At 51.2% G+C, this 12,831-nt stretch overlaps 1 protein-coding gene across 1 annotated transcript in view; it reads right to left on the bottom strand.

Moving 5' to 3' along the window:
* Positions 1-549: 549 nt before the first annotated feature.
* Positions 550-12,831, bottom strand: part of TBX1 (T-box 1) — a gene marked incomplete at its 5' end in the record, with an annotated part of 29,145 nt that continues 16,863 nt past the window's right edge. Inside the window, 3 exons of the mRNA XM_011986071.1 lie at positions 550-697; positions 11,304-11,376; positions 11,931-12,054. Of these exons, the coding sequence (XP_011841461.1) occupies positions 550-697; positions 11,304-11,376; positions 11,931-12,054 (345 nt within the window). The remainder of the gene's footprint in view (positions 698-11,303; positions 11,377-11,930; positions 12,055-12,831) is intronic.

Raw genomic sequence — 12,831 nt, 5'->3', positions numbered from 1 at the left:
AGCCAGCAGGGGTGGCCTTGGGGTGTTCCGTGGAGTTACTTTCATGACCCAGAGTGGGATCCTGAGTGGCTGGAGCCGCGTGCTCCAGCATCCCCAGCCACTGCCTCTGGTGCAGGTGGAGTGAGCCCCTCTGATTACCAGGAGCTATCAGAGGGGCAGCAGGTCTCACTCCACTGGCCGGCAGGCAGCTGTGTGCAGGGACACGGGCCCTGGCACGTCTGTCTGGTGAGGCCCTGCGTCCTGCCTCCAGTGCCAAGGGGCCTCCCCTCTTGATGGTGGGTGCCACCATGTGACCTCTGTGCAGCCCCAGTTTATGAGGTAGGTTCGGCCAGCACCCCATTCACAGGCGGGCAGCACTCACCCAGCAATGCGCCGCCAACAGGGTCCCTCTTGGACAAGCAGCTGTGCCTGGAGCCTTTTCCTTCCTCCCTGCGTGTTACTGGCAGGCTAACAGACAGCCCCGGCTCTGGGACCAGGAGAACCTGCCTCTGCCTCTGGCAGCGGGCGTCCCTGCAGGCAGATTGGGCTCAGCACGTAGACACTGAGGGGTCAGCCGATGCCGGGAGATGATCCCAGGAAGGGCTCCAGAGTACAGCCCAGGACCCGCCGCCGCTGCTGGGCGCTCCGTGTTGACGTGCTGTGCGTGTCTCCACTCCCCAGGCAATGATGTTCAATCAGGTGTTTCCCACCTGTGTCTCTGCCAAGAAGTCACAGAACACCCTCTGCACAAAAGGACTGTTTGCACAAAGAAAAACAACCCTCCGGGGGTTCTTCAGAAACGCTTATACTCAATTAGCTAGAACTTCATGCGAAATCCCAGCGTGGAAGACGACAAGCCGGCACCGGTGAAAACTTTGCCGTGCACCTGCCCTCTACCAAGCCGCCAGCCCCGCCAGCCCCACCAGCTCTGTGGTCCTAGGCGGACACAGCTGCTGCAAGATCCCCCAGGCCTGCCTCTCCTCGGGGTCTCAACCTCTATGCCAGATTTGCCAGCAATCCCCCTTCCCACCTTGTGGGTGGAGGGTCCCTGAGACCCCCTGTCACTCTGTCAGCTTCCCCAGGTCAGCGAGGTGTGGCTTGGCCCCCACGCATCAGCTTTTACGGGAGGCCCATTAGGAGCTGGGCAGGAGAGACAGAGGGGAGGCCAGGCAGCCACTGCTGAGTGGGACGGGTAGCCCAGCCCATGAGGCTGGCCAACTCTACGGGGGAGGTCCCACAGCACTGGCCAGGAAGTCCACATAGGAAAGCATCAAGTGAGGGATGAAGCCACGGACGATGGGGACGACGGCCACAGGGTGTGCTAAGCCGAGGAAATTAGTAGGAGGTGCTCAGCCTGTTATTTTGTTTTGTTTTGTTTTGTTTTTTGGTTTTGTTTTGTTTTAAGAGACCAGGGACAGTGGGGTTCTCACTCTGTCACCCACTGGATGGAGTGCAGTGGCATGATCATAGCTTACTGCAGCCTCCAACTAATAGGCTCAAAGAGAAATCATTAAAGCTGACTACAGGATAACATTGTAAGGAAGCACTGCATATGTTCTTTTGCTTTATTCTGTTCTTGAAAATGGAATAAAATGAGACTTGTCTCAGCCTCCCGAGTACCTCAAGCTTCCACCATCCAGCTGTGCAGGTGGCCTGGGAACAGCAGCACATCTGTCTTCTGCCACCTCTTGCACGCACACTTGACCTCCTGACTTGGATTCTGAAACCTGTAAACTGTGGGGTGTTGAGAAATCGAGTTCATCCTGGTGCCATTATCTCTTGCTACATTAATAAACCACCTCAAACAGAGCAGCATAACAGCCATGCTGTGCACGTGGGCTCTGTGGGTCGGGAATTTGGGAGAGGCTGGGCTGAGCGGTTTGTCTACTCCATGGGGTGATGGCCAGGGCTGGAGGATCCGCTTCCACCACAGCCTCTTCACTCAAGTGCTTGGAGCCTTGGCTCCATTCAGGGGCTGGGCACAGTGGGGACCATCAACCTGAGCGCCTTCAACTGTCCTTACAGTGTAGTGGTCTCAGGGACTCAGACTTCTTACTTGGGAGCTTCAAGAGCACATCCAGCAAGCCAGGCTGGAGCCCAGAGCCTTCTGTGACCAGCCCTGGAGTCAAGGAGAAGGGACACAGATCCCCACACTGGGTGGAGGAAGGTCAAAGTGTTTGTGGCCTTTATCAAATAAGGCTTGTCCTTGTTTCTCTTTGTGTAGCAAGAAAGAGTGAACACAGACAGCTGAGGCCCCAGTAACATCGACCTCACACACCATCAGTAGGTGGGAAAAGTCCAGTGTGCACCCACTCAGTTTGCAAAGCCACAGGAAGCCTGCCCAGGACCACCCTGTCACTCAGCCCTGCGGATGTGATAAGACACTGACAAGGAAGGTTAGTCCTTCCTTGTCCCAACACACCAGGCAATATCTCCAAATGAAAGGACAATGCAATGGGCTCTCCCATCCGTGAAACCCAAAGAATCGCTCATCTCGGGAAGAGATACCAAAGTGTCACAAACTGAAAGCAAATACAAAAGATGGGCTAAGAGTTCCTCAACGTAACAGAAGGTTTTGTTATCAAAAGACACTCAGCATTAAAAATAATAAAATACTTAAGAATTAGCTTAACCAGGGAGGTGAAAGACTTGTACACTGAAATCTGTAAAACACTGATGAAAGAAATTAAAACATAAATAAACGGATATACATCCCATGTTCATGGATTGGAAAACTTAATATTGTTAAGATATGCATAGTACCCAAAGGAATCTACAGATTCAATGCATTCCCTTCAAAAATCCCAATGACATTTTTTGTGGAAATAGAAAAAGCCATTCTGAAATTCATACGGACTCTCAAGGACCCCCTAATAGCTAAAACAATCTTAAAATGAATAAAGTTGGAGGATTCATACTTCCTGGTTTCAAAACTTATTACAAAGCTATAGTAATCAAAACAGTGTAGTACTGGCATAAAGGCAGATGTAAAGACCAATGTAATAGAATAGACAGCCTAGAAATAAACCATCCTGTATATGATCCAGTGATATTTTTCTTAATTAGAAACAGGGTCTCACTGTGTTGCCCAGTTTGGTCTTGAACTCCTGGCCTCAAGCAGTTCTCCCACCTCTGCCTCCCAAGTAGCTGGGACTATGGATACATGCCACTGCACCTGGCTAGCCAAATGATTTTATTTTATTTTTTATTTTATTTATTTATTTATTTTGAGACAGAGTCTCGCTCTGTTGCCCAGGCTGGAGTGCAGTGGTGCAATCTCGGCTCACTGTAAGCTCTGCCTCCCAGGTTCACACCATTCTCCTGCCTCAGCCTCCCGAGTAGCTGGGACTACAGGCGCCCGCCACCACGCCTGGCTAATTTTTTTGTGTTTTTAGTAGAGATAGGGTTTCACCATGTTAGCCAGGATGGTCTCGATCTCCTGACCTCGTGATCTGCCTGCCTGGGCCTCCCAAAGTGCTGGGATTACAGGCGTGAGCCACTGCGCCTGGCCCCAAATGATTTTTAATATGGTGACCATTCAATGGGGGAAAAGACTGTTTTTTTAACAAATGATGTTGGGAAAACTGGATTTACACGTGCAAAAGAATGAAGTTTGATCCTCCACCTCATACCCTATAAACTCACAATAGAGCTAAATTAAGACCTAAAACCATAAAACCCTTAGAAGAAAACATAGGCCAAAAGCTTCATGACATTGGATTTAGCAATAAATTCTTGGATATGGCACCAAAGGCGCATGTCACAAAAGAAAAAAAATAGACAAACTGGGCTTCATGAAAATTTAAAAGTTATATGCATCAAAAGACACCATCAACAGAGTAAAAAAGCAGCCTACAGAGAAAATCTTTCAAACCATATATCTGATAAGGGATTAATATCCACAATATATAGGGAACTCCTAAAACTCAACAACAACAAAAAAGCTGATTCAAAAATGAGCCATCCTGGGTGCTGTGGTATGTACCCAGCTATTCAGGAGGCTGAGGCAAAAGGATCACTTAATACAGGAGTTGGAGTCCAGCCTGGACAACATAGTGATACCCTGTCTCTAAAAATTAAAAATTAAAAGAAAATAGACAAATAAGTAGACATTTCTCCAAAGAAGATGTATGAGTAGCCAGTAGGCACAGCATCACTATTCATTAGGGAAATGCGAGTCAGAATTATAATGAGATAGATACTGCCTTACACCCATGAGGATGGGTACACCAAAAATAAAAACAAAACAGAAAACAAATGTGTGGAGAAATCTGAACCTTTGTGCACGGTTGGTGGGAATGTAAAAATGGAGTAGCAACTATGGAAAACAGTGTGGTCATTTCTCAAAATCTTAGACATAGAATTACCATATGAGCCAGCAGTTCCTCTTGTGACAGAACACCCAAGAGAACCGAAAGCAGGGCTGCAAAGATATTTCTTTCTTTTTTTTTTTTTTTTGAGACGGAGTCTCGCGCCGTCGCCCAGGCTGGAGTGCAGTGGCCGGATGTCAGCTCACTGCAAGCTCCGCCTCCCGGGTTCACGCCATTCTCCTGCCTCAGCCTCCGGAGTAGCTGGGACTACAGGCGCCCGCCACCTCGCCCGGCTAGTTTTTTGTATTTTTTCAGTAGAGACGCCAGGATGGTCTCGATCTCCTGACCTCGTGATCCGCCCATCTCGGCCTCCCAAAGTGCTGGGATTACAGGCTTGAGCCACCGCGCCCGGCCAAAGATATTTCTATACCCACGTTCATAGCAGCATTACTCACAGCAGTCAACAGGTGGGAGCAACCCAAGTGTCCACTGACAGATGAATGAATCAACAAAATGCGGTACAGACATACAACAGAATAGTGTTCCGCCTTATAAAGCGAAGGAGTTCCAACACAGGCTACAACACGATGAACCTTGAGGTCCTCACACTCAGTGAACTAAGCCAGCCACAAAAAGACAAATGCTGTGTGATTCCACTTACATGAGGGGCCTAGAGTAGTCAGATTCATAGAGACAGAGCAGAATGCTGGCTGCCAGCGGAGGGGAATGGGGACTTCTTGTTTAATGGGGACAGAGTTTCAGGTTTCTGAGATGAAGAGTTCTGAGATGGATGGTGGAGATGGCTGCACAGTCATGTGGATGGACTTCATGCCACTGAAATGTACACTTACAAAGGGCTACGATGGGAAATTTGATTTACGTGTATTTTAACTCAATGTTAAAAACTGAAAACTAAAGGTCTGGTTAAGTCTAGCTAATTAGCAAATACATCACCTGACATAGTTCTAATTTTTGTGGTAAGAACATTACACAATAAATATGTCAATTTTATATGTCAATTTAAAAAATAAGTAAATGTGAAGGGAAAGAGCTCGAGGGGGCAGTCAGGCTCACTGGGCAGCGGCACTTGGCCTCAGTGTGGTGCCCCCGCCTGGGAGCCGCCGGCCAGGGCTTTTCCCGAGTGATGTGGGTCGGATGCTAATCCCCAGGAGGGTGCTAAGAGCACGTCTGAGAAAGAATAAGAACGGGCTAGAGAAAAGCAGGGCTACTACTTTCAGAACCAGTTTGAGGGAATCATCCTCAGTGTGTGGGTGTCTGGACTGAGGTGTTTAAGGCATTTTTGGATCAGATATGTTAAGCTTGTAGTTCTCATTAAATATTTAGAAGTGTTTATAACGAGTTTACAGTCAATGTTTAAATGTGAGGAGAAATTTACTTTGTTTTATCCAACAAGTTTTGATTTATCAACTGAGAGTGTGACTCTGTAGAGAAGTATTTATGACAAAACATGCAATTTATTCATACTGGAATTTACTGAACAAGTCACTGTTTTTTAGTTTTGGAAATTTCAAACATGAACCAAAGTGAAGGGAAACACGACAATTCCATGTGCCCATGGCCTGGCGTCCTCCCGGCCACCAGGCCCTGGGTATTGAAGGGTTGGCACTCTGCAGGGCAGGGGAGCCCCAGGTTCACACGGCCACCTGCATCCCTCAGAAGCTCCACTGCTCTCTCTGGTGCGTTCCTGGATGTCTCAGCTTTCTTTTTTTTTTTTTTTTTTTGAGACGGAGTTTCGCTCTGTCGCCCAGGCTGGAATGCAGTGGCGCAATCTCCACTCACTGCAAGCTCCGCCTCCTGGGTTCACGCCATTCTCCTGCCTCAGCCTCCCGAGTAGCTGGGACTACAGGCGCCCACCACCACACCCGGCTAGTTTTTTGTATTTTTTTAGTAGAGATGGGGTTTCACCGTGTTAGCCAGGATGGTCTCGATCTCCTGACCTCATGATCCGCCTATCTCGGCCTCCCAAAGTGCTGGGATTACAGGCTTGAGCCACCACGCCCGGCCTCAGCTTTCACTTCCTTGTCCTTCAGGACATGTTGACATGGGTGACAACGCCATCCCATGGGTGTGGATGAAGGGCCATGTCAGAGGTGCCTCTCTCTTCTTGTAGATGAGACTGCACAAATGTCCAGTGTCTGAACCGCATGGAAGGGCAGGACAGGACTGGATTTCCCAACGAGCCGAGCCACCCACAGGACACAAATACGGCCTCCACAGCCACACCAGGTCCCACCTCAGCACAGCACGTGCCTTTCCAACAGTCAGTGACCCCAAGGAAAGATCAGGGAACTAGATCTCCCCCTTACTTACTTTTATTTATTTTATTTGTTTGAGACGGAGTCTTATTATCGCCCAGGCTGGAGTGCAATGGCGCAATCTCAGTTCACTACAACCTCTGCCTCCCAAGTTCAAGCAGTTCTCCTGCCTCAGCCTCCCAAGTAGCTGGGATTACAGGCGCCCGCCACCACGCCCAGCTAACTTTTGTATTTTTAGTAGAGATGGGGCTTCACCATGTTGGCCAGGCTGATCTCAAACTACTGGGCTCAAATGATCTGCCTGCCTCAGCCTCCCGAAGTTCTGGGACTGCAGGCATGAACCACTGCGTCCGGCCCCCCTTACCTACTCTTAGAAATAAGGAGCAACAGGCCAGGCACAGTGGCTCACGCTTATAAAATCAACACTTTGGGAGGCTGAGGCGGGCAGATCACCTGAGGTCAGGAGTTCGAGACCAGCCTGGCCAACATGGTGAAACCCCGTCTCTACTAAAAATGCAAAAATTAACCAGACGTGGTGGTGCAAGCCTGTAATCCCAGCTATTCGGGAGGTTGAGGCAGGAGGATTACTTGAGCCCAGGAGGCGGAGTTTGCAGTGAGCTGAGACTGCGCCATTGCACTCCAGCCTGGGCAACAATAACGAAACTCCGTCTCAAAAAAAAAAAAAAAAAAGAAAGAAAGAAAAGAAAAGAAACAAGGAGCAACGGCTGGGTGCAGTGGCTTACACCTATAATCCCAGTACTTTGGAGGGCAAAAGCAGGAGGATCACTTGAGCTCAGGAGTTTGAGACTAGCCTGGGCAACATAGTGAGACCCCATCTCTAACAACAGCAACAACAAAAAAGCCAGGTGTGGCACACACCTGTAGTCCTAGCTATTCGGGAGACTGAGGAGGAAGGATCGCTTGAGACTGGGAGGTTAGGGCTGCAGTGAGCCTTGATCACGATGCCACTGCACTTCAGCCTGGGTGACAGAGCAAGATCCTGTCTCTTGAAATAAGGAGCAGGAACGTGCTGTTTTACTAGTTAAGAGTAACAAATCCTGGTTGGGCATGGTGGCTCACACCTGTAATCCTAGCACTTTGGGAGGCCAAGGCAAGAGGATCACTTGAGCTCAGGAGTTTGAGACCAGCCTGAGCAACATGGCAAAAGCCCATCTCCACAAAAAACTTAAAAATTAGCTGGGCATGGTGGTGCGTGCCTGTGTTCCCAGCTACACGGAAGGTTGAGGGGGGAGGATCACTTGAGCCTAGGAGGTCGAGGCTGCCGTGAGCCATGATCACACCACTGCACTCCAGGCTGGGTGGCAGAGGGAGACCCTGTCTCAAAAAAAAAAAAAAAAAAAAGGGTAACAACACATCCTGAACCTGTGCCCAGCACACTGTGAAACCCAGTGAAAGGGGCTGAGAGAGGATGGAGAGGAGGAGACAAAAAGGACCGATACCCAGAATGGGTCAAAACAGAGAGGGCGTGGGAAAGGCCAGCATGCTCTTTATCTATAAGAGTAGAACTTAACGTTCAATGACGTGCACCCTCCGTAGCGTATGGGATTGAGCGTTACCCAGGAAGCTCCTCCTCCCCGTGTGCCGGCCCTTCCTGCCTGCACTGGCTGACCTGTGTTCTGCACTGTGGTTTTTGCCTATTCCCAGACAGCTTATAAACAGAGCCACGCACACGGCACCGCCCAAGCCTGCTTCCTCCCCTCAGCGAGATAAAGTCAAGACTCATCCAGGTTGCCTGCGTCCGTAGGTCATTGCTTTTCATCCACTCACTGGCAGAGGCACACGTGGGTAGTGTGCTGGCTCTGAGTTGGCGGCTGGCATGGACGTTGGCTACCAGCCTCTGCCTCCATTCCTTGAGGGTAGGCGTGCTTTCCTGAAGCCTTGCACACCCAGATTGATCATATGCGGTTCTGCTTTTCAGGCCCAGTGGCCGCCCTTGAGACATGACTCCTCCCTCCCTGCGTGGGAGACCCAGCTCCTAAGCAGGGCAAGCAGGCCTGGCCCTGGAGTGGCCCGAGGTCCCCTCCTACACCCATCTCCGAGGTGATCCTGCCTCTGCAGAGCCCTCCACCCCCCGCAGGCCCCTGGGTGTCAACTGTCCCTGCCCGCCGGAACATGAGCGCTTGTAGAGCAGGCACTGTGTGTCTTGCGTTCATAGGATGGATACTTCGGCACCTTTGCCTTACCCTCCCACCCCTAGCGAGGGAGGACTGGGCCTTCCTGGAGCAAGGGGCCACGCGTCTTCCTCCTGAGGAACTGGGTTCCTAAGGAAAGCTATAGAGCACCATATTGTGTAGGGACAGAGAAACCACCCCGGAGAGAGAGGGAGACCATGGGCAGGCACAGAGCACAGGCCCCAGAGCTAGGGGGGACACGAGCCACAGCACTGCCTGTCCCTGGGGAAGCCACTGGGACTTCCAGGTGGTTTCAGGGCACTAGCAGCCACGGATGGTGAGAACTCCCTCCCACCTATGCCCACGTGGCTTACACCTTCCACTCAGGAGCTGGTGGGACTTGCCTGGGGCCTGAGCACTTGGAGGGGCCACCTCCAGGGACGGCTCCGGTAACCCTCCATCTCCCTGCAAGGCTGTCACCAGCCTTCTCCAGCACAGCCTGGCAGCCTCCCTCAAAGCCCGCCTCACTGCAGCCAGACCCCTCAGGCTCCAGGCGAGCACTCCAGGCTATGCTGCCTCACTGGGGAGTCTAGGCCCACTTGGACAGGGGGAGGAGTGCGGAGAGGGCCCTGGAGCACTACTTCATGCCAGGTGGTACTTGGGAGCTTCTGGCCTCAGAATATTCGGGGCTGCACCACTAGCTGCTTCAGACAGGGTGCGGCCATGTGGGAAGGCCTCGCCATAGCAGTCCGTGGCTCCGGACCTGTGGCTCCAAGCGTGCATTGCAGAGGGTGGACGGCATCCCCCGTCTCCATCCACCAGATGCCAGAAGCACCCCGACCCAGTGTCCCAGGCACTGTCGGACACCCCGGGGGACAAGACTGCTCCTGCTAAAAAAAAACCACTGCGTTAGAGGCAGGTAGGGAATTGGTCAATCCAAGATGAAGAGCAGTGACTTTTGCAACCTGTGGATGATCCAGGATTTTTAAATTGTTACACATACGTTTAAAAACACAAATTTTGGCCAGGCGCAGTGGCTCACTCCTGTTACCCCAGCACTTTGGGAGGCTGAGGTGGGCGGATCACCTGAGGTCAGGAGTTCGAGACCAGCCTGGCCAACATGGTGAAACCCCGTCTCTACTAAAAATACAAAAATTAGCTGGGTGTGTTGGCAGGTGCCTGTAATCCCAGCTACTTGGGAGACTGAGGCAGGAGAATCACTTGAACCCAGGAGGTGGAGGTTGCAGTGAGCCAAGATCACACCACTATACTCCAGCCTAGGTGACAAGGGACAAACTCCGTTTCAAAAAAATAAAAACAAAAAACCCATAAATTTGGCCAGGTGTGGTGGCTCACACCTATAATCCCAGCACTTTGGGAGGCCGAGGTGAAAGGAGAGCCTGAGCCTGAGTTCGAGGCCAGCCTGGGCAAACCAGTGAGACCCTGTCTCTATAAAAAATAAAGAATGTGCCATTGTCACCATGTTGAAGTGCACAATTCAGTGGCATTAAGTGTATTCCCAATGCTGTACATCCACCTCCAGATGAATGCAAAATGGAACCTCTGTCCCCACTAGACACCAACTCCCCATTCCCCTCCCCCAGCACCTAACAACCCCATTCTCCTGTTTCTTGAATCTGACTACTTGAGGTGCCTCATGCAAGTGGAATTGTACACTACAATATGTGTCCTTTGTGACTGGCTCAATTCACGGAGCATAAGGACCTCAGGGTTCATCCATGTTGTAGCATGTGACAGAATTCCCTTCCTTTTTAAGGCTGGATAATACTCCATGGTACACACACACACCACATTTTGTTGATCCATTCATTTATCGGTGGACACTCAGTTCGCCTCCACCTTTTGCTATTGTGAGTAATGCTGCTGTGAACATGGGTGGAGAAATCTCTCTTTGAGACTCTGCTTTCAATTCTCTTGGGTATTTTCCCAGAAGTGGAATTGCTGGATCATACGGTAATTCTATGTAGAATTTTAATTTATCTTAGAGACAAGATCTTGCTATGTCACCAGGCTGGAGTGGAGTGGTATGATCATAGCTTACTGCACCCTGGAACTCCTCAGCTCAAGCAATCCTCCTGCCTCAGTCTACCAAGTAGCTGGGACTACAGGTGCCTGGGCCCGCCCAGGCGGGTCTTGAACTTCTGGCTTCAAGCAGTCTTCCTGCTTCACCCTCCCTAACAGCTGTATAATTTTTCAAGGACCCACCATGCTACTCCCCGCAGCACCTGCACCATCTTACAGTCCCACCAGCAGTGTAGACGGCTTCCAGGGGCTCCACGTCCTCACCAATACGTGTTGTTTTCTGTTTTTGTTTTTTAAAATCATCATCATCCTAATGGATTTCCAGGTCTTTAATATTCACCTTGAATCACCTTCTGGGTATACACACGATAGGATCTCTGTCCTGCAGCACCAATTCTTATTGGGGAAGAGACCTGTGCGTGGGAAACAGCTGCTACTGGAATAGCCACTACTGGAGGGAAACTCAGCAGCTGAGGGTAGAGGGGCAAGGTGGGCTTTGCCAGGCAAATCTCCCCCAGCAGCTCAGGAAGGAGGCCACACTGGTGCCCAGGGGTCTGGCCCACCCTGAGACCACTCCCCTCCTGGCAATGACCGCATCAGGGTGCCGAGATGCCTGGGGCTCCATCCTGCAGTCACCTGTTAGAGGGACAGGACTGTGTGAGGCCTGAGGACCTAGGAGAGCAGGTGGAGGCCAGGAGGTGACAGTGGCAGCTGGGGTAAACTTCCCAGGCAGTGACTGGGCATGGGCTCTCCTGAAGGGGGTGCCTGCCTGGAGATGGCCCCTTCTGGCTGGCCACCTGGAAGGAGGGAGGGTCCTCCAAGGAGGACCACACAGCCAAGCTGGAGGGGCTACCTGGAAATGCCTCTGTGGGGTGCTAGGGGGCCCCCAGTTGCAAGTCTCTCTCATAACTAGGCTGTTTCTTTCCAGCACCTACCACGCAGGGTGATGGGTGTCTTGGGATGTGCTCCTATGTGTTGGTGTCAAACTCACATAGGGAAGGTGAATGTGACAGTCCGTTCCCAGGAGGTGGCGGAGCAGGCAGGCTTTCCGATCGGTCAGCTGCATCTTAATAAAGCTGCTTGTTTTTCTAAGTCCCTTGAGACTTGACTTATTGTTATCAGAAGGGTGATTATTTGCATGGAAGTGGCTGTTTCCGTATTTTGCCTCAGCTCAACGCCCGTGCTCCTACAGCTCCGAATCCGCAGAGGAACAATGCCACCAGCTAGCAGCCACTCTGCGGTGCCCGGGCTTCCTGTGTAGCCCAGGCCTCGCCTGCAGCCCCAGCAGCACTCGAGTGCAGGAATCCCACCAGCCTGAGGCGACAGGGAAGGGGACCTGTGTCCTGCCACTGACCCCGATTCTGTCCCTTATCACAAAGGTGGACTGGAGAAGGGCGCCCGGCAGTTCCTGAGAACCAGCCCTGCGGTGAAGGTCCCTACCCTGCTCTGGGAGGATGTACTGCCTCATGGCTGAAGGTCCAAACCACGGCCATGAGCAGTCAGGTAGACTGGGGACTGTTTTGTGGCCTTGCTGCCATCACCATCTTCGTTCTGTGATGATGTCACAAGAAAAAAAGCTGTCTTGGGGAGTAATCCAGAAAACACATTCTGAGATAAAGGATGAATTCAGAAATGGAGGGGAAAAAAAACTATTTGAGAACAGGGCTGGGCACGGTGGCTTACACCTGTAATCCCAGCAATTTGAGAGGCTGAGGCTGAAGGCTCACTTGAGGCCAAGAATTCAAGAGCCAGGAGTTCAAGACCAGCCTGGGCAACACAGCAAGACTCATATGTCACTACAAAATATTAGCAGAGTGTGGTGGCACATGGCTGTAGTCCCAGCTAATCAGGAGGCTGAGTCTGGAGGATAGCTTCAGCCCCGGAGTTCGAGGCTGCAGTGAACCATGATCACACCACTGCACTCCAGCCTGGGCAACAGAGCAAGACCCTGTCTCATAAAGAAAAAAAGGCCAACATGGTGAAATCCCATGTCTATTAAAAATACAAAAATTAGGCCGGGCGCGGTGGCTCAAGCCTGTAATCCCAGCACTTTGGGAGGCCGAGACGGGCGGATCACGAGGTCAGGAGATC

Source organism: Mandrillus leucophaeus, unplaced genomic scaffold (genome assembly GCF_000951045.1).
Source record: "Mandrillus leucophaeus isolate KB7577 unplaced genomic scaffold, Mleu.le_1.0 Scaffold291, whole genome shotgun sequence".
Taxonomy (NCBI): domain Eukaryota; kingdom Metazoa; phylum Chordata; class Mammalia; order Primates; family Cercopithecidae; genus Mandrillus; species Mandrillus leucophaeus.
This window is presented reverse-complemented; position numbering and strand designations above follow the sequence as displayed.